Source organism: Capra hircus, chromosome 9 (assembly GCF_001704415.2).
Source record: "Capra hircus breed San Clemente chromosome 9, ASM170441v1, whole genome shotgun sequence".
Classification (NCBI taxonomy): domain Eukaryota; kingdom Metazoa; phylum Chordata; class Mammalia; order Artiodactyla; family Bovidae; genus Capra; species Capra hircus.
The window spans coordinates 140,929-163,430 of NC_030816.1; the positions used below are offsets into that span (position 1 = coordinate 140,929).

General features: G+C 38.2%; 1 protein-coding gene across 1 annotated transcript; it reads left to right on the forward strand.

The window, feature by feature from the left end:
- Positions 3-22,243, forward strand: MTO1 (mitochondrial tRNA translation optimization 1). Its single transcript, XM_005684427.3, has 12 exons — positions 3-342; positions 2,687-2,886; positions 2,985-3,102; positions 7,709-7,998; positions 9,895-10,007; positions 10,106-10,296; positions 10,532-10,662; positions 11,315-11,519; positions 11,600-11,771; positions 15,892-16,010; positions 18,753-18,913; positions 20,515-22,243. The coding sequence occupies exons 1-12, from the start codon at positions 126-128 to the stop codon at positions 20,674-20,676; spliced, it is 2,079 nt and encodes a 692-aa protein (XP_005684484.2). The 5' UTR covers positions 3-125; the 3' UTR covers positions 20,677-22,243.

A 22,502-nucleotide genomic window follows, 5' to 3' on the forward strand; every position in this document is an offset into this window, starting at 1 on the left:
CGCTGGACGTAGACGTGACGCTGTGACATCATAGCAAGATGGCTGCTCCCTGAAGGCTTTCTCTCTTAAGTGTTTTCCCCTCGCTCGTGTCAGGATCCGAGTTACAGACTTGCGTTTCTCCAGCAATGTTCTGTATCCGAGGCTGTGGCCGCCGGGTCGCGGCTTCCCTCACCAAACAGCACCTTGCGTCGGTCCGGTTCGGCGGTGACAGCGCGGCGCCCTGGACGCCGCACTTCGACGTAGTGGTCATCGGCGGAGGACACGCAGGGACCGAAGCCGCCGCAGCAGCAGCTCGGTGCGGCTCCCGGACTCTGCTGCTCACGCACCGAGTGGACACCATCGGTGAGTGGCGCGGTGTGAGGCTTGCAGAGAGACGCACGCTGCCAGGGTCCTCCTCCCCCTCCCAGTACCTTTTCCTCCTGTTACTCTGGTGAGAATCCTACCGAATATTGTTTTAGCCTGATGTGTGTTTCGCAGATCAGGCGGGACCGGGCCAGAACTCTGGTCTCGGCTATTCTGTGGACCACGAATTGTGCTGCTGTTGACAGAGGTAATTGGTTGGAGGAGAACTGGGGGAGAGGTACGTTAAGAAAAGAACAAACTTTTAAGAACATTGGTGATACTTGATTTCAATGTTGTCTTTTGCCCTTTACTAGCTTGTTGCCTCGGTTAAAGAGTGAATCAACGTTATTAGTACTCGTTTATTAAATACCCATTGTGTTTTTCTCGAGATTTTTGTGAAACCCTTTTGAAGAACGAGGCTACTTTTTAAATTGTATTTTATATTCATACTGAATGTTTATTCCCCAGTTTTATGGTTAGGACCCAACTGTGCTTTTTGGCACCTCACAAGCAGTGGCTGGACGGCCATAATTTAAAGTAAGACCCCTCTCTGGCATCATCATAGATGCCAGCTAGGGCCAGCTAGGACCCTATCTCGGAGAAGGCAATGGCACCCCACTCCAGTACTCCTGCCTGGGAAATCCCACGGGCGGAGGAGCCGGGTGGGCTGCAGTCCATGGGGTCGCGAAGAGTCGGACACGACTGAGCGACTTCACTTTCACTTTTCACGTTCATGCATTGGAGAAGGAAATGGCAACCCACTCCGGTGTTCTTGCCTGCAGAATCCCAGGGACGGGGGAGCCTGGTGGGCTGCCGTCTATGGGGTCGCACAGAGTCGGACGCGCCTGAAGCGAGTCAGCAGCGGCAGCAGCAGGACACTACCTTGTAAATTACGCATGCCTGTGTCTTTCCTTGTGCCTTTTGCTTGCGAGGGAGCAGGAATTGAAATGTTAACTATGCTTTCTGTACTGAAATACTGTTTAGAAATAACCATTCAGTTTATAACTGTGAAGAAATATATACTTTTGTTAACAGCGATTCTTTTGGATAGAGGCTATGTGATTACCCAAGTAAAAAGCAAGTACTGCATTTCAATAATAATAATTTTGAAAGTTGAATGAACAAAAATTATTATTGAAATATGATGATCAGATAATAGTATAAGTGGTGTAGTTTTGTCAAGGATAAAGGAATTCCCATCAAAACCTGTATTTATATTTTTATACCAATACAATGTGACCTAAGTTTTCTTTTTAAATAAATGGATTTCAGAGATATTTAATAACTCTTATAAATGAGCTTAATGAATGACAGTGCTATCTTAAAATCAAAGTCTCATTTTTTTAAGGTACTTTGATGTTGTGGAGTATGAAGTATTTCTGCTTGTTCTCAGAAAGATAGCTTTGACTTAGAAGGTTAAACTTCCATAGGAATACAGAATGCAGGAATTGTCCTGTATCAATTCTGTCATATCATCTGCCATAATAAAGTCAGAGGTAGAAAATTTTTTATTTTATTAATAACCTGGGAAATAATACTTTTTGACAAACTTGTTTGCCATTCATGATGAAAGAGAAGTCTTTTAACACCAAACCACTCACTGGCAAGTAGGAACAGGATTACTTTAGATCAGTAAAGATTTATCCCTAAACTAAGTTTAGGTCAAACTCCCCAAGCACAAAGCCTCATCAGGAAGAGTATTTACCTAAATAAACAGTGGTTCTATATCAAAGGAAGGAGGAAAATAATCTACACAGCTGTCATCCCTGTTTTTACTGTAGGGACACTGAGATACAGAATATTAGACAACTTGCCAAGATCACATAGAGCTTATAAGTGGTAAATATAGGAACTGAACCAGAACTCTGCCTTGCTACTAACCCATGCTCATAATGACAGCACTATTCAGCCTCCCTCTGGAGACCATGAAAACTTTTGGAGGCCTAAATGCTGGTCACAGGATCAGCAGATGGCCTTTATGGAAGACATAATTAATTATAACTGTGAACCAGTACAAAGAAATTTCTTAAATTATGCTTGATTTAGGAAGGTTTCATGAGGTAAAGTTTTCAAAATCACATTGTAAAGGAAGAGGCAGCGTAATGAAGTGCTAAAAATATGTACAAGAGAAAGATTCAAAAGAAACGTCCAGCAATGGTTTGTCTTCCAAGATGCCCTGAATAACTCTTGCGTCCCACTGGGACTTCAGCAGTTTTAGTGTTTGCATCAAGTTTTTTATTTTTAATCACCTGATTCTAGTCACTTGTACAGACATTTCCCTATCAAGCACGCACTATGTGCAAGATGCTCATATATTTATTTTGTTTATGTCTGTTCTCTTTAGGTCAGATGTCCTGTAATCCTTCCTTTGGTGGCATTGGAAAGGGGCATTTAATGAGGGAAGTCGATGCCTTGGATGGCCTGTGTTCTCGAATCTGTGACCAGTCTGGTATACATTACAAAGTATTAAACCGGCGCAAGGGACCAGCTGTTTGGGGTCTGAGAGCTCAAATTGATAGGAAGCTTTATAAGCAGAACATGCAGGTAAGAACAGGGCATGAAAACAGGAAGGATTGTAGTGATTATTTAACAGGCAAGTTATTTTTAACAAGTTATTTTCAACTTGAATTCTCTTTTGATAGAAAGAAATCCTCAATACACCGCTGCTTACTGTCCAGGAGGGAGCTGTAGAAGATCTCATCCTTACAGAACCAGAGCCTGAGCACACTGGGAAATACCGTGTCAGTGGCGTTGTGCTGGGTATGTGCTGCTCATAGATACTAATAATGGTATCAACCTCCATGTGAAAATTCTATCCTGAGTAGCGTATGGAGATGTTTTGCTTATTCTAGGAAATTGTTGTGTTTTCTGTTCAAGTATGAGGGAACCTGTATAGAAAAAAATCCTATTCCTCATTTCATTTTCACCATGAAATTCTCATTCTGTACCATCTTATTTTGGGACTCTATAGCCTGCATAATTGTGTATTTTCCTCTTGGTATTTCTGTGATAATTTTTATTTTTCTTAGTTCTGACTTTAAACATTTTAAATTTATATTTTACAAGATTATTTATGTTTTTATTTGAGTTACATGTTAATTTTTAAAATAAAATTGCACATGCACATATTTTTTACAGAAGAATGGAAAAGCAATTTATCTCTGTTTTCTCCCTTTAAAGACTTAACCACTTCAGCTTTTTTAGCCTTCACTGCAAACACTAATTGGGAGATTTGTGTGTGCATAGTTATTTTATGGCTTGACTGACTCTGTACAGTCTAATGATTAGGGATTAAACTGGCTTTTTTGTTGAGGAATTCCCAAACATCTACGTCTGTTAGTCCTAAGGAGAAGAATCAGTCTTCTGCCAGAGGACTGGACTGTTAGCTTTCTAGGAACAAAGCAGTAGAAGGGGCTGCACTGGAGAAATTTATCCTTTTTTTTTTTTTAATTAGAGGATAATTGCTTTACAATGTTTTATTGGTTTCTGCCATATAACATCTCAAATCAGTCATAAAAATTTCATCATTTAAAATACACTTATTAACTTGTTTTCCCTGTTTAAATTTTATTGTAGACTTATTTTTTTAGAATGGGACATACATATTAATTTTTCTGCTTAGAAAAAATTGAGTGTATTTGTCCTACACAGTAAGAAGGACGTGGGTAGACAATCCACATGAAAGTCCTAGCCAGGTCACCAGGCGCCCGTGCCCCTTCCATCGTCCTGCTCTATCGCCTGTGGCTGTAGCTTTCATTCCAGTGTTCACAAGACCAAAGTCACGTATCCAGGTATCCATTATCATATCAGAAAGAAAAGGAAAAAGAGGGAAAGGCTAAAGACCAAACAAAGACAGAGCAAACAAGCTGCATTTCCTTTCAAAGAGGATTTCCACCTTCCTATTAACAGAGGTCTAGCCCAGCATCTTCTTGAAGTCCACTGACCAAAACTGCATCCTAATGGCCTTCTGTGGCCTCAGATTGGTGTAAAAAGGTAAATATTTTTGATTGGTATATTTCACCCAAGGAAAATTAGAGTTATTAGTCAAGAAAGTGTGTCAGTTGGATAAGGAATTACTTATATTGAGAGTGCTATTGTGACATAAATACATCACCTATAATTTACATCCCACATAGACATTGAGCATATCTGGCGTTACAAGTAAAAACAATAATCAAATACTGTGGTAGCCATACAATGCAGCAGTCCCACTACTAGGCATATACCCTGACAAAATTTCATAATTCAAAAAGACACGTGTACCCCAGTGTTCATTGCAGCACTGTTTACAATAGCCAGGACACAGAAGCATCCTAGATGTCCATCGACAGATGAATGGAGAAAAAGATTGTGGTACATATACACAATGGAATATTACTCAGCCATAAAAGGAATGAATTTGAGTTGGTTCTAATGAGGTGGATGAACCTAGAGCCTGTTAAACAAGTGAAATAAGTCAGAAAGAGAAAAACAAATATCGTATATTAACACATACATATGGAATATAGAAAAATGATACTGATGGACCTATTTGCAGGGCAGCAATAGAGACACAGACATAGAGAACAGACTTGTGGACCCAGTGGGGGAAGAAGAGGGTGGGACGAATTGAGAGAGTAGCGTTAAAGCGTATAAAAACCAATACAGTATTGTAAAGTAAAGTAAAATTAAAAATAAATAAATCCAAAATGAAAAAAAATAAACGTATACAAAACCATGTGTAGAATAGATAGCAAGTGGGAAGTTGCTGTATAGTACGGGGAGCTCAATCCAAGGCTCTGTGACAACCTGGAGGGGTGGAATCGATGGGGAATCAGAGGAAAGGTTCAAGAGGGAGAGGACATATGTGTACGTCTGGCTGATTCATATAGTTGTTCTACGGTAGAAACCAACACAACATTGTAAAGCAGTTATCCTCTAATTAAAAGGTAAAAGGAAAGACAAAATGAAGAAAAGCAGAATGATACTGCTCAAACTTTACTGTGAGGAATTTGGTGGAATCAAAGAGTAAAAAGAAAATACATTGACTGGAGAAGGTGCTTTGGAATTAGACTAGTGTTCAGACTTAGCTTTGAGTTTCAGTTTCTTCATCTACAAAATTGGGAGAGTAATGTATATTTCACCAAATGAGAAAAGTGTGACTTAATGTTGAGGTTGGCATATAGTAAGGATTTAATAGATCATAATATAATATTTAATAAATAATTATAGTGAATTACTTAATAAATAACTGCCACATTAATAATAAACAAACATGGTAGCTGCAGCCAGCTAATGCCTAAAAAAAATTTTTTTAAGAAAAATTGCCATTTACCACAGGCAATTAAAGCCAGGCATCTGAAGAAATTTTCAATTTGCTCTACATTCCACCTGAATTTTTTAAATTCCATATAAGTATATTTATGATGTAGGCATATCTTTTTTATAGATTAGAAAGCCAACTTTCGTAAAGTTCAAGTAGTTTCCCCAAGTCCCACAGCTAGAAAATATCACAGTCAGGAACTCAACCCAGGTATTTAAAAACTTAAATGTTCCTTTTGCGACATCAACAGTTTAAAGGGGATGAAAGAAGGCAGAGTGAAAAGGTGGGCTGTCTCTCATCTTGTGCTCCAGGCAGCCGGTTTCCTTCCTCAGGAGCATTCCTAGGCACTGGTGTGGTCTTTCTGTCTGTGATTTTATCCTTGACTTCACGCATAGGTATATATATTCCACCCCCACACACAGTAGTAACATATTGTACACACTCTGCTGTACTTTATTTAACCACTTAGTCTATATTTGCTTTGCTTTTTGGGAGCTATGTGTCTTTCCTACAAGTTCATGGCTTTTGTTCTGTGATTACCTTAGTAACTATGATTTTTTGTAATACACTTAATCTTCCCTTTCTTCTGTCAGCGTTTCGAGACTTCCCTATGTTGAACAGTTACTACTTTTATTTTCATTTCCCTTTCTCTCTGCCTCCTTTCCTCTCCAGACTGATGATTATATTGTTTTTATTAGGGTAGCCCTTTATCCTCTTTAATTATTTTTACTTGTTATTTAAATTAGTGTCTTCAAATGCTATTTCTTGGACCCTATCTATATTTTATGGGCCCAACAATACAATTTTTAATTAACTTTTTTTACTGAAGTGTAGTTGATTTACAGTGTTTCAGATGTACAGTGAAGTGATATATATATTCTTTTTCAGTCTTCTCCATTATAGCTTATTAATAATCAGTTTTTTATAGCTTACTAATAATCAGTTTTTTATTGTAGTAAAATGTACATAGCATGAAGTTTGCCGCTGTAGCCATTTCTAAACATACAGTTCCACGCCGTCAAGTACCCGCACAGTGTTGTGCAGCTGTCACCACTCTCCATCTCTAGAACTTTTGAAATTTAGTTGAAATACTGTACCCATTAACAGTAACTCTCTATTACCCAAAGAATTAACCTACATTTTCTTGTATGGTAGATCCATCTATAGACAAACCTTTATATGTGAATTTCAGCTCTTTCTCATCTTCAACCCCCAGCTACATTCCCACAGTTCTCACACTCAGTCCTCCCGTTTCTGCACTGCTGCAGGGCAGAGTACTTCACTGTCATCTGTATGTTGTCTTCAGGTTCTTGAGTTATAGTGTTCTCCCCTCTGCTCAGTCAGGTATCACTCTTCCAACCACTTCAAAAAAAATTTATTTTATGTTAGAGTATAGTTGATTTACAATATTGTGTTAGTTTCAGGTATACAGCAAAACGATTCAGTTAAACGTATATAATGTATATTATCCATTCTTTTTTCAGGTTATTTTCCACTGTAGGTTATTATAGAATATTGAGTAGAGTTCCTTGTGTTATACAGTAGGTCCTTGTTGACTATTTTATTTATTGTGGTGTGTATATGTTAATCCCAAATTCCTAATTTATCTATCCCCCCAACCACTTTCTATCTTTCAAAAATATTTGAAGTTTTTTATCTTTTGACAAGTTCTTTCCCATTCTTGTGGTTCTTGTGGTTTCATATCTTTTTTGCTCCTTTATTTTCTTTCGGAATTTTAAGAAGGAGAAGAAATGATGTGAGGTGGGATCTGTTAAATTTAACTAGAAGTCTAAATTTAATTAATTTAAAAAATTAACCGAGACCAGCTATTCAGTGCTGACAAGACTTTGGGAACATGTGTATCTGTGATAATACATTATCCTCTCCATCTCAGGTCTTTTGGATTCTTCAGATTGGTAACATATAGCCTTCTTACTGATTTAAAATCTTTTTCAGGTTTCTAAAGACAAATGTTTCTGTAGTTCTCTTACAAAAGCGTAACATTCTAATTTGATCCATGGTGACAATTAGAGCATGAGTTTTGTTCTCTTTCCTGTCCTTTAGCGGATGGAAGTACAGTGTATGCAGAGAGTGTGGTTCTGACTACTGGGACGTTTCTGAGAGGCATGATTGTAATCGGCTTGGAGATGCATCCAGCAGGACGTTTAGGGGATCAGCCTTCCATAGGGTTGGCTCAGACTCTGGAGAAGTTGGGGTTTGTGGTGGGAAGATTGAAGACTGGGACTCCACCCCGAATTGCCAAAGAATCCGTTAATTTCAGCATTCTAAACAAGCAGACACCAGATAATCCATCCATACCATTCAGCTTTATCAATCAGACAGTGTGGATTAAGGTGAGATAATTTATGAAAATGTGGCTTTAAACAGGGAATATAGACTTTTTTTTTGTATTCATTTTTCATCACTATTAATTAGGGCACAAAAATGTGTTCTTTAGAAGGATTAGCTGATTTGGCTACTTGGGTATTTCCTCATAAATTTTTTTTTTTTAATTGGAGGCTAATTACTTTACAGTACTGTGGTGGTTTTTGCCATACATTCACATGAATCAGCCATGGGTGTACATGTGGTCCCCATTCTGACCCTCCCTCCACCTCCCTCCCCAAATCCCATAAATTCTTAAATTTCATTGCTGTGGTAACTTTACCTATTTAAATTTTTTGAAATAATTACAGAAAAGTTGTAGGACTGTTACTTGCCCTCTCCGTATATATAGACATAGATACATATATTTAACATATAGAACAGTAACATACACGTTTATTTTTGTTCTTTTTTCTTTTCCCAAAACATTTAAGAGTAAGTTGCAGAGATCATGACCCTTTACCTCTAAATACCTCAGTCTGCATCTCAGCTAAGCCAAAGACATCCTCATATAACCTCAATGCAGTGATGAAATTTGGGGAATTTAACATTGACAGTGCTGTTATCGAAAATAAAATTTACAGAGTTTTCTGACCACCCCAATAAATTTTTTTGTCCCAATGTTCTTTTTCCAACCTAGCATCATATATTCCATTTAATTGTCATTTCTTTTTAATCTGAAATAGTTCCTCAGTCTTAATAGTACTGATACTTTTGAAGATACAGGCTACTTTTACCTGTTCTTGTAATTTAAGAAAAAAACAAGCTCTATATTGTGTGTTTAGAATTAAGGGCCAGTAGTTGACGGTCCTAATTTTGGGTGAGTGTTACCCTGATGAGTGGCTATTTATTTATTTATCTAGCCATGCTGCACAGCTTGTGGAAACTTAGTTCCCTGACCAGGGATTGAATCCATGCCTCCTACAGTGGAAGTGTGGAGTCCTAACCACTAAGCGATCAGGGAATTCCCTCTTTTGACATTCTTATCTTTCCTCAACACTTTGTCTTACTGAGTTTTAAAGTAAGTCTCAGACATCATTTCATCCAGAAATACCTTGGTACATGTCTTTAACAAATAAGGATTTTGTAAAAATCAACCATAATACTATTAGCGCACATAGCAAAATATAATTTCTTAATATCATCTGATACTCAGTGCTCAATTTTCCCTAGTATTAAATATATATATAATTGAAGTATAGTTGAACTACAATGTTCCAAGTGCATTCCTAGTATTTTATAGTTGTTTTATTTGAACCAAGAACCGAATGAGGTTCATACATTACATATCTTATAATAGTTCCTCTCTTTTTTACATCTGTGTGCTGTGCTGTGCTTAGTCGCTCAGTTATGTCTTAATTCTTTGCAGCCCCATGGACTGTAGCCTGCCAAGCTCCTCTGTCCATGGGCCTTCTGGCAAGAATACTGGAGTGGGTTTTCCATGCCCTCCTCCAGATTTTCCCGACCCAGGAATCGAACCAGGGTCTCCTGCACTGCAGGTGGATTCTTTACTACCTGAGCTACCAGGGGAGCCTCTTTGACATCTACATGGGGAAGAAACTCAGACATTTCTGGAATTTCCTACATTCTAGATTTGTAGATTTGTCTGATTTCACTGCTCTGGTGCCTTAAACATGTTCCTACATCATCAATATTTCTTGTGAACTGTTGATCTGGAGGCTTGTGTAAATTTAGGTTCATCTTTTGGGTTGTTTTTAACAAGCATATTTCACCATTAGTATTTGGCTTTGTGCATAGATTTGATGTCTGTACAAGTAAGTTTATATCATGTATGGAATTTATTTGAATTAGAGGCAAACTAATAGAGAAGTGAAACAGTGTTGTGACGAGTTCCCATGTTTTAGCCAGAAGATCAGCTGCCATGTTACTTGACTCACACTAACCCTCGAGTGGATGAGATTGTCCTTGAGAACCTTCACCTTAACTGTCACGTTAAGGAAACTACAAGAGGACCCCGGTAAGGACAAAATACCAGTGCTTAATTGCAGTAAGGAATAATGTCAACCCTCTTTTGTTTGTTTCATTACATTTTTTAATTCCAATGTCCTATTCTAGATACTGTCCCTCCATTGAATCAAAGGTCTTGCGTTTTCCAAACCGTGTACATCAAGTTTGGTTGGAACCTGAAGGAATGGATTCTGACCTCATCTACCCCCAAGGGTTATCTGTGACACTGCCAGCTGAATTACAGGAGAAAATGATCACATGCATCAGAGGCTTGGAGAACGCTAAAATGATTCAGCCAGGTAAAGAGACTGCCAGCTGCCCTTTGGTCTGAGCTCAGCGTTGCTTAGCAGACAGCGGAAAATTGAAGCTACAGTCATGGTGCTTAGAGCCCCAGAAGACAAAACCCAGCATCTGCACGTTTGTTAATAAAATAGTCTTCACATTTGAAGAGCATTTAATGATAATCTTTGCATCTCTGCCTTGAGGCAAACCCAGCCCTGTTTTTGCTTTTTGTACCATCTGTTCTTTGGCCAGGTTACGGTGTTCAGTATGATTACATGGACCCCCGGCAGATCTCTCCTTCTCTCGAGACTCATTTGGTGCAGCGGCTGTTCTTTGCTGGACAGATAAATGGCACTACTGGTTACGAGGAAGCTGCAGCTCAAGTAAGAAGTGGTTCAAATGTTACTATAAACAGAAAAGGACTATTTAACTGGTGTTCCTCCTCTTGACATCTGTCATGATTGCTATATAGAGCTTAGATACAACTCGTAACTGTAATAGAAAACTGACTTCTATTTCAGGACATATGGGGGTGGCTTCTGTATACAACAGGATTTTTAAAACACTGTGTCTTTGTTACTCTTTTCTGAGCTCCTAGATCCAGTTGCATATTTTGATTAGATTTTTGTATTGCTTCTGAAATTTAAAAAAAGAAAATTTAGTTCTTTTAACCTAACTTTATTGAAAATTACCCTGTTGTTACTCCTTTTTAAACAGAAAGTTATGTTATTTTTAGTTGGAAGTGGGAAAAGGCTAAAAAAGTCTTATTAGTGGATTTTTTTTTTTTTAAAGATTAGCCACCTGGTTTATCAAGAATAGTAGATATTTTTGAAAACAATGAATTATAGCATTCTAAAGTGGTACATTACCCATATTCTGTTTGTAAATGTGAACCACATTTTCTGTCTTTGTTGTGTCCCTTCTGGGCAGGCCTGCTTCCTTACTGCCTGAACCATTTTTTCCAGGTAGTGTCTGAATAGGATAGCTCTTGGTTCATTTCATAATGGCCTTTTAAACATTTCAGTCCTCTTGTAGGGCGTGATAGCTGGAATCAATGCAAGTCTTCGGGTCAGACACAAGCCTCCTTTTGTCATTAGCCGAACAGAAGGTTACATAGGAGTCTTGATTGATGACCTCACCACACTGGGCACCAACGAACCATACCGCATGTTTACCAGCCGAGCCGAGTTCCGTTTGTCACTGCGTCCTGATAACGCCGACAGCAGGCTCACATTCCGAGGTAACTTACACTGAGTCCTGCAACCAGACTTTCTCTCCTTTAAGACCTCTTTCATTATAATCTCCCCCTCCCCCTTCTAGGGTACAAGGAAGCTGGTTGTGTGTCCCAACAACGATATGAAAGAGCTTCTTGGATGAAGTCTTCTTTAGAAGAAGGCATTTCTATGCTAAAATCGATTGAGTTTTTAAGTACTAAATGGAAAAACTTAATTCCAGAGTCTTCTATAAGTAGTGGTAAAAGTCTGCCTCTCAGGTATGCATTTTTTGTATAAACTTTCTTTTTATAGAAAAATGGAGTCATCTCAGATCCTACCTGTAGATTCTCTAGCTACACATTTTAAATGAATGCAGCTCTTATGTTTGCTTCTTTTCAACATTCTTTAGAGATAATTTAATCTCCTTACTCACGAATGACAATATACATGATTCTAAATTATTTTTTATTTTATTTCTCTGTGGTTCCCATTGAGTTCTGCCTTTCCTAAGATCTAGAGGGCATAAACCAAGAAATAGCATAATCTGCTTTCTTTTTTAGGCATTGAACAATTGGAATGGTCTCATCTTACCTATGAACAATAGCAGGGAAACTTTGATTAAGCAGTGTTATCAATTCTTAAAGAGTCCCTTGCTACATTTTAGGAGTTTTTTTGTCCTTGTTTTTACCATTCTGGTTGTATGGACTCTAAAGGACATTAATAGAGAGCTTTTATGATTCAGCGATGCATTTCTGAAAACCTCATGTAATTCAGAATTTACATCAGTCACCACTGATTTTTCCCATTTAAAAAATGTAAGCTAATGCGGAGAGGGGGATTGGAGGGTGGGTTTGGAAGGTATAAATCTACAATCATTGTGTCTTAGAAGCACACAGTGCTGACTTGATCTTGCTGCTGTGTCTCCAGTATGTTTTTTGTTGATAGTTTTCTTTTTCTCAGTCCTTGTTTTGCTTGTGAGGAAATTTGTAGACTTAATGGTATATTCATTTTAATGCCACTTTTTATCATCCCCAATCTCTCTAACTGCTCTCTTTTTAACTAACAGCCAGGCATAACATGTCTTTGACTTTCATCTCATCACAGTGTTTTTTGTTTACAGTTTATGTTCCCAAATTTTCATTTTCATGAGAATTTCCCAAAGCACTGGCACCACTGATAGAGGATAGTAAGCAGGTTTTTAATTATAGTAACAATAAATAATCAGCTTCCCAGGTGGCACTGGTGGTACAGAACCCACCTGCCAATGCAGGAAACCTAAGAGATGTGGGTTGAATCCCTAGGTCAGGAAGATCCCCTGGAGAAGGACATGGCAATCCATTTCAGTATTCTTGCCTGGAGAATCCCATGGGTAGAGGAGCCTGGCAGGCTACAGTCCATAGGATAGTAAAGAGTCAGACATGACTAAAGTGACTTAGCAACAATAAATAATAAAGAATCTGCATGGTTGTCACCTAAACCAGGGGGTCTCATTCACAGGAAAGACAGCTTGGTTCACAGATAAGGGTGGCAGATTTATTTGTTTACCAGTTAAGTGGTACTGGGAGATGGTAGTAGTATAAGCACAGTTTTGTATTTCACTCTGTTGTCCAGCTATTTGTTTAAATTTAAGAGAGTTTATTATTATTTCAAACTTTGCAGAAGAATTTATAGCATTATGCTTAACATAGATCAAATATTGCACTGTGTTAGATTTTATATAATTAGAATTTGCATTCGATGTGACTCATGTGGATTGAGGTCATAGTGAGAGCAAGGGAAGTGATTGTTTTCAACACTGTTTAGAATGCTAATTGATGAATAAAAATACGAAAAAGGAGGGGGCTGTCAGTTTTATATTTTTACCTAATCCCAAGAGTACCCATTTTGTTAAGGTAACCTTTTTTTAAACAGTAATTTGACCAAATGCTTTTCTTGTTAATTCAGGTGTCTTTCCTTTCAGAAGGAAACAGGGCCCTCATCCTCCTGTTTGATTTTGGTAGAATATTTATAATCTAGTGTTGAGCCTCCCTGAAAGAACTCACTTGATCAATTCCTAGACATATAAAGCCAGAAAGATAGAAAATTGGTCCAAGGACATGTATTGTGTCTGCCGCACACATAGCAAGCTGTCCGCCAGGCGCTGAGAAGTGGGACTAGACTTTGAGCTACCGTTTTGACAAAAGAGATCCACAGAGCATGTGCGCACATTGCCTGTCAGGATCGTAGGGAGACCCACTGATGCGTCAGGTAGTGCAGAAACTGTCTCTTGTGTTCTGCAGAAGTGTGCTAACGTGTCCTTCAGTGGCAGCCCTCTGTACTCTGACGCTTAGGCTTTATTCAAAGCTGGTCTTGAAGTTTGGACCTGAAAATAGTTCCAAGCCTTCTAAACAAATTGCTTAAAAGCCTTTTAAAAGATGTATTTATTTTGGCTGCTCTGGGTCTTCACTGCTGCCTGTGGGCTTTCTCTAGTTGGAGCAAGCGGGAGCTGCTCTTCACTGCGGAACTGGAGCTTCTCATTGCAGCGACTTCTCCTGTCGACGAGCACAGGCTTCAGTAGTCACAGCTGGTAGGCTCCAGAGTGCTGGGTCAGTAGTTGTGGCACACGGGCTTAGTTGCCCCATGGCCTGTGGGATCTTCCCAAACCAGGGATCAAACCCACGTCCCCTACATTAGCAGGCAGATTCTTAACTTCAACACTGGACCACCAGGGAACCCTAAAACCTTCTTAAAAGTTAAATGGTCATAGGCTTTTCTTTGAGGTCACGATCCTCTAAGATTGCTCTCTTTTTGGTTAGTCATTAGGAGGTATTTTCCTGTAGGTTCTATAATTTTTTTTATTTTATTTTTGGCCACCCTGGGTTTTCATTGCTACATGCAGGCTTCCTCTAGTTGTGACTGGTGCGGGCTGCTCTCAGGTTGCAGAGCGTGGGCTTCATGTTGTGATGGCTTCTCATGTCTCAGAGCACCAGTTCCAAGGCGAGTGAGCTCTGTAGTTCTGGCACACAGGCTCAGTTGCCCCATAGCATGTGGGATCTCCCCACACCGGGGATTGAACCCATGTTCCCTGCATTGGCAGGTGATTCCTAACCACGAGCCACCAGGGAAGTCTTGTTCTATAACTTCTGAAAGGACAACCCCTTTTGGAGTTTAGGGTTATTTGGTTTCATTGTATCAATAGCTTATCTGATGAGACTTCTGAAATTAATTGACATAATTCATCTTGTGGAGCACAACAAAGTTGACAGCTCCTTGTGCAAAGAGGTGTCTGGCCTTTCCTAGACTGTCTGAGATGAGACAGGCCTCTGCAGAGAGTGTGACACAAGACTGTGGTGATAGAATGAGCTGCAAAAAAAGAAAAAAAACACATCTGGGAGGCCTGAAGGGACTTGGGACCCTGGGATGGGCAGATTTGACTTTCTTTTGACTTGATAAATTAATTGGTTTAATTGATTTTGGGTGGACAGAGTTGATCAAAAAAGCAATCTATTGAAAGAGGGGGGCAAAGTAAATAAAAATAAAATTAAGGCAGTAAGTGTAGTGTAGGGAAAGTGTACAGATCAGTGAAACCTTATGAGAACCAAGCAAAATGAGAAGGAAACTGCAAGGTATTTTCCAGTCTTGGAACAAGCAGGAGATCTCCTTTAGTTGGTTCTGAGCATGCGTGTAGAAGGATGACGCATTCACAGGACGTGGGCTTAATGTGACTTAGATATGAATTCTTAGGGAGTTCAGTCACACCCTTGTTTTCAGAGGATATTCTGTCCTAATAGGAAAGCTCCAGAGGACAAATGGATTGTTGCAGTACCACTTTACCAACTACTTACCCATCTTGATAAAGGAAAGGAGTTGAGAATCACATGCTCTCTTTCAAAAAATTTCAGAGGAAGGAACACTTCCAAACTCATTCTATGAAGCCACCATCACCCAGATAACAAATGCAGACAACGACATCACAAAAAGAGAAAATTACCGGCCAATATTATGATAAACATAGATGCAAAAATCAACAAAATTCTAACAGAATTCAGCAACACATTCAAAAGATCATACACCATGATCAAGTCGGGTTTATCTGAGGGATGCAAGGATTCTTCAGTATACGCAAATCAGTCAATGTGATACACCATATCGACAAACTGAAAGATAAACATTACATGATAATCTCAGTAGATGCAGAAACGCTTTCGACAGGATTCAGCCTGAGAATCACATGCTGATCTTCTGGAGGTCTCGCTGTGTCGCAGATGCTGCTGTGTTTGCTCAGTATACTTGGGGAAAATTAGAAATACATTGATATTATTTATTCTGAGATTTGGTATTACTTTCAAGGAATTTTGTTCTTAATCTGCCTGATATAATATGGACCCTTGTGTTAATGAAACTTTTCTGTGTTTGTAGAGCTCTTGATGTTCTGAAGTATGAGGAAGTTGACATGGAGTTGTTGGCCAGGGCTGTTCCAGAGCCCTTGAAGAAGTACACCCTATGTAGAGAGCTGGCCGAAAGACTGAAAATAGAAGGTAGAAAATTTTTTACTGAGAATGTCTGTGTGCTGTCTTCTTCATTTGTGCTAATAATGAATGAACTGCGGATACACAGAGAGCTCTGTGTCAAGAGGAGCCATTATTACCGTAAGACCAGCCTAAGACCTACCGTCTTAGGCTCTGACCACTCCGAGTAGGTTTCCCGGGTAGCATTGTAACACATCAGAATGTGTTAGGAATGCACAATCTCTAGCTCCACTCCAGACCCACTGAGTGAGCATTTGCATTTTAACAAGATTCCCTAGGTGATCTGTGTGTATATTTCATGTTGGGAAGTGCCACTGTAGAGCTCCCTTTAAAAAAAAAAAAAAAATCTTTTCTCCTTTTGAACTTTTTCTTTTAATGTTTTCTCCACTTAAATGTTCTAATAATGAGGAAAATAATGCTATCTTTGGCTTTGATGATATGTTATAATACTCTTCCATTAACAAAGACTTATTTTGTATCAGGCAAAGAAGTTCAGAGTCTGCTCCTGTATGTTATAACATTTGGTGTGTTCTCACACTCTTAGTCAATATATTGACCATCAAAGTCACATGTGACTTTTGGAGTTGTACTGCAATTTTTAACTTTTTCTTTATAAAAAAAAAATATTTCAGGACTTCCCTGGTGATTAAGACTCCATACTCCAAATGAAGGGGGCACAGGTTTGATCCTCGGTTAGGGAAGATCCCGCATGCCCAAAAAAAAAAAAAAAAATTCAAACAGAAATACTGATAATAGCATTAGCTTCTGCATTGTGATAGAAGATTTTTTTTTTCCTCCTCTGGAAAATTGTGTGCAGAAAAAGTCAGGAACCAGAATGAGATGGGAGAGAAGGGTAGGAAAAGCACGGTAAAAGGTGGACTGTTCAAACAGGAAAGGCCTTCAGGCTCCTTGGGGACCGGCGAAGGTGGTAAGAATGTTGCAGTCCTTCTAGCAGTAACATTTTCTTTCAGCTCCAGAGAGGTCTGTCACCCTGCTATGCTTTGACTGCTTATATAGAATGACCCACGTGCTGCCTATCATTCTTACAAATGAGCATGCCTGGTCATTTGCTAATGTGTAAGAAGTATTGTTAACCTTATATCTCAACATCATGATCTCTCTATTGAGTAAAGGTTACTTTATTGAACATTTAGGCCGTTAGCATCTGGGAAAAGGTGATTAAACTCTGTATTTTAAACTTGGTTTGCTGGTTTACTGTGTCCAATAAATGGTCCAAAATAATTATCTTCAACTTGTTTATAGGAAACCCTGACTTCAGCCATGGAGTAGTTACTGTTTTGCCCTGCTCTTTAAGACTGGCATATATAAAGACTCTAACTAATACCCATGGCTTAAAAGAAACCACACTAGGTTAAAATATAGCATATATCAGTAGTTTTCAAATCACTACCTAGATCCTCCACTAGATAAGTTTTTTCTTTCTTTTTTTTTAATGTGGACCATTTAAAAAATCTCTTGAATTTATTACAACATTGCTTCTGTTTTATGTTTTGGTTTTTTTGGCCCTGAGGCATATGTGATCTTAGCTCCCTGACCAGGGATCAAACCTGCACCCCTTGAATTGGAAGGTGAAGTCTTAACCACTGGACTGCCAGGGAAGTCCTTAGACAAATTTCTGGAAGGCAGAAATCAGTTTCAGAGTCTTCTTTGTACTATCTCTCATGTTTTGCTATACATATTTGAAAAATTAAATATATCTTTAATATATACATTATTTATATTCTGTGATCCTATAGTCTATTCCTGAGTCATAAAATTTCATTACAATTTGTCATGCTGATGTGTTATATTAATCCCTTTATGTGAATTATTTCATTTGATACTTAAAAAGTGTCGTGTAAAGGATAGCTACTAGCATTATGTCTTAATTTACAGATAGTTGTAACTTGCCCAGGGTCACACAGTTGGGGAGTGGCAGAACTGGGCTCTGAACCTAGTATATCTGTCTGCAAGGCCTGTGCACCTCACAGCTCTCCTTTGTTGTCAAAAAGACCATCATAAGTCTCTGGGTCAGCCCGTAACATTTCTAGATAAGGTGCCTGAGGCCCAGAAGTATCATGATGTGTTCATTGTCAGAGGGTAATTTATTGGTGGAGCCAGGCTCAGAGCTGAGACTTTCTGGCTACCAGCCAAGTGATAGAAGCAGAAGCTTCCAGAACCTCTAGGGAAGACTTGCTTTTCTTAAACAGGACAGAATGAAGGTCTTGGATTTATTTTTCTAAAAATGGGACGCGTTAATTACAAAATAATTGCTGAATTGTCTTTCTAACTTCACTCTGAATAAAACGTCAGTTAATTTATTTAAATTATATGTTATCATCCAAGAATATATACTTTTAACAATTATAGCTTTATTTGAAAACCGTCTTCTTGGAGAAACACCTAATCTTTAGAACTTCAAACCTATAGCCAATTGAAGAAAGTGTTCCACCAAAATTTGCATTGAGAAAGAAAGCAATTTTTTTTTTTTTTACTTAAAATTTTCTAGATTTTTTAAATGAGAAGGACATGGAATAAACTGCCAGACAGAATATTGTAGTTAATACACAAGGTACTCCCTCTCTTTTATTTTAGCCTCAGTCTCCTCTTCTGTGAAAGGGAACACCTTCCCCACCTGTCGTGATACTGAGATCATATATGCAACAGCTCTCTGTAAATTGTAAAAAGCTAGAAACATGTAGGTTGTTAATGTTATCTGAGTATCACAACATAATTAATTTCGTTCACCAGCCACTTATGAATCAGTACTGTTCCATCAGCAACAAGAAATAAAGGAAGTTCAGAGAGATGAAGCTCTCCAACTACCAAAGGACCTAGATTATTTGACTCTCAAGGATATATCTTTGTCCTATGAAGTTCGAGAGAAGCTCCATTTCAGTCGCCCACAGACGGTAAGAAAACAGGCAGTGGACAGGAACAGATCATAAAGAGCCAATGCTTTAATTTTTAAAAGCTGGATTTATAGTGGCCATATAACTAATGTTTTATGTCATCATAAAAAGTTTAACCTCTTATTTTCATATTCTCTTTATATGACAGGTGTCATTATATTTTTTATGAGAGATAAAAAAGCTTAGTCTAAATATGTATCTGGAAGTCAAGAATTGGGTTGATTATAATTATCCAACTATGTGCACGCTTGTTTATATGCATGACTTAAACTACTTTAGGTTAAAATAGAATACATGTCAGTGGTTTTCAGATCACTGCTTGGATCCCTCCAAGGAGTTCCATAGTGTTGCCTTGGAAGCCAGTAGGAGGAAGTAGAGGGCCAGAGAGGCCCCCACCCGTGATCCTGTGTGTGTCTGTGTGTGGTTTGCATTTGCATGAGTACATGGGCTGTACACATCTGTTAAAAACTGTGTACACGCTATACACATCTGTTAAAAACTTGGCAGCATACAGCAGTGAATTTGTAATAACAAATATTGAAAGACTTGTAGGCTGTATTTATTGATTCTGAGATACATTTTTAACATCTCTTGAGTTGTAGCTTAAAAATTGATGGTGTATCATAGTTTAATGGGCATTGCGTTGGGTTTTTTTAAATTTTTTTCAGTGGATCATAAAATAAAGGGACACTTAACAAAGCCATGGCCTGCAAAAAATTTTGAAAAGATTTTTTTAAAAGAGGAGTGATTGCATCAACTAATATGGTATTCTTAGTCATAGTCATCATGGAAAGCAGCAGAGAGGCCTTAAGTTTTATAGCTGTATCTTACTCATTTTGGGTTATGTTTTTGTGGATAGTCATAGGCTGCACAGCCCAATATGATAGCCGCTAACCAAGTGCAACCATTTACAGTAATTTAAATGAAATAAAGTTAAAAATTCAACTCCTCAGTCATATTAGCCACATTTCAGATGCTCAGTAGCTACAAAAGGCTATTGGCTGTCATACTGTACAGTTATATTTTTACACTGCCAGTGTTACAGAAATTTTCCATTATCACAGAAAAGTTCAATTGCATTATATTGGTCATCAGAGTTCACCTCTTAACCAAAATTCTGAAATACTGAAAGCTCTGGCAAACGTTTGCTACAGAGTCATTTGGTGGCAAAACAGACGTGAACTGATATGAGGTCTATTATACCACGTGGAGTGAATAAGCCATACATTTCACTGCAAAAATATACCATAGAAATATCACTGAGATTAGTCATAGGGTGCTGACCAGCACACTGCTAGTGATGTTAGTTTATAGTTTAACAAAAAGAAAAGGTTAGGTACTCTAACATCTGTTAGTTATATCATCTTAGACAAGTCATTTTAATGTCTCTGAGGCTCGGTTTCCCCTGTTTTTAAAGTGAAGATATTAATTATAACCACATTTCTTTTACCTACTTTGTAAAGTTATTTTGACAATACATTAAGATAAAGTTTTGAAAATATTTTATAAACTATAACGTACAGATCATTATCAAGAGGAAAATATATTTGCTTATAACTGACATAGCTCATTTATGTTTCTCTTGTGGTTTTAATTCCTAGATTGGGGCTGCCAGTCGTATACCTGGAGTGACAGCTGCTGCCATCGTCAACCTGCTCAGATTTGTGAAGACCGCTCAGCAAAGACAGGCAGCTATGAATAGAGTTCCCAAAATTGATCAACAGTTACGTGATACAGACAGACTTGAAGAGAGTCAGTTGTAGCTTTCTATTGATAGAAGAGTTAATCTGAACGAGAGTGTAGACAGGAGATAAGAAGTATTTATGTTTAGCACCTGTTAAAATAACTTTAAAAATAAAAATAAAAAATAAGGTTATTTTAACAGGTGCTAAATATAAATACTTCTTATCTCCTGTCTACACTCTTAATTAGGTTTTGTGGCTTTGTCATTAATTTATAAATAGGCTATAATTCTGCTTTTTTGTATATCTGAAGAAATAGTTATAAAGTGTATTTATACTCTTTGTTTCAGGTGTTCTAATACAGTATACCTATTAATATAAATTTGGGCAGTGTTCATCAAAGAGAAATACAGTGGAACTAAAACAGAACCTGAAAAAAAAATCTCAGCTTGCGAATTTGCCTACTCATAAGGACTAATTTACTGGGAATTCCCTGGTGGTCCAGTGGTTAGAACTCCGCACTTCTACTGCAGGGGACCCAGGTTGGAATCGTGGTCAGGGAACTAAGATCTGCATGGCGTGGCCAAAAATAAATAATAAGAACTTTGTCCATAAAAGGTACCAAATTAAAAGTCTTATCTTTGAATTAGTTTTGAAAGTTGGCAGGCTTCTGCTTAGTTGTGTTATTTCAAAGCCCTCAAATTCTTAAGGCTAAAAATTTGAAACTGTACAAAATCATCCAGAATCATTCAGCTAATTTCCAGTGCTGGGCTGCAGCATGGTGACTAAAGTTCCCCTGTTGAAAGTCAGAATTGACAGAAAAATCTCAATGGCGCTGGTACTCTCCAGTACTTGTGATACATGGTTATAGGGGTCGGGGGTGGTGACCAGCCAGGTCTTTGGCTAACTCCTCAGACACCTTGACCTTTCTTCACTGACTAGAGGATGAATGTAGCCAAGTGGACAAGAGGACCCTACTTATCCTTGGAAATGCCAACTTAGACCTTTCCTGTCAGTCCGGGGAGAAGCTCCCATGTCAGCCTCAAGCCAAAGCAGGTATCTCAGACAGTTCTAAGCACCCTGAAATCACTTTGGTTACAGATCTGTGTGTTAAGCCTGATTATGGATGTGGGGCAAATATCTTCTTGCTATAATCATATATAGCCTCTTGGACGTAGCTCAGTTTCCATGAGTTTCATCTAATTTTGCCTTTCCATAACACAGTCCAGGATCAGTAGCAAGTAAAAAGCATTGGGTTAGCCAAAACGTTTGTTCAGAAGATGTTACAGAACACCCAGAGTGAACTTTTTGGCCAACACAGTATGTGTAATGCTGGATGTTTTAGCAATGATGAATTCTTTTTGATACTTCATGTAGTAATTTCAGTAACTGGTAACTTTTAGTTATTATGGCCATTCCTAGGCAGAATTCTTACCACAGAGGCATATTGAGTACACTTCTGTATGGTGTTTGTTAAAAGAGGGTATTTTGTACTACTGTTTATCACTAGAGGGGAACCATTGATTGTAAACTTTTCTTTTTCTGGCTAATTGCAGGAGTAAAAGCAGTGAGTAGGGTGCTTATTGAATGGAATATAGCGAAAATTTATTTTGAGGAAATAAAAAATTCCTAAATGCTTTGGAAGGTTCTCAACAGCTGTACTTTGGGCCTGATGACACCACATATAAAGAAGCTTGGGTTTTATAATGTGATTCCATTACAGTAGTAACTGTCTTACTGAAAAATGTTTGATAGAAAACATATGTTTTAGCTTCTGCATTTAGTTTAGGATATGAAACCTCTTGAAATCCACAATTTAAAATATATTGTTATATATATTATACAAAATTATCTCACTTAACAGAATATTTCAGAACAAATCAGCTGAAAATGTAACCTTAGTCCAG

Coding starts and splice junctions, on each gene's coding strand:
- MTO1 (XM_005684427.3), top strand. CDS start 126: ATGTTCTGTATCCGAGGCTGTGGCCGCCGGGTCGCGGCTTCCCTCACC. Junction 10,297..10,531: donor CGCTAAAATGATTCAGCCAG/GTAAAGAGACTG, acceptor TTCTTTGGCCAG/GTTACGGTGTTCAGTATGAT. Junction 16,011..18,752: donor CGAAAGACTGAAAATAGAAG/GTAGAAAATTTT, acceptor TTCGTTCACCAG/CCACTTATGAATCAGTACTG.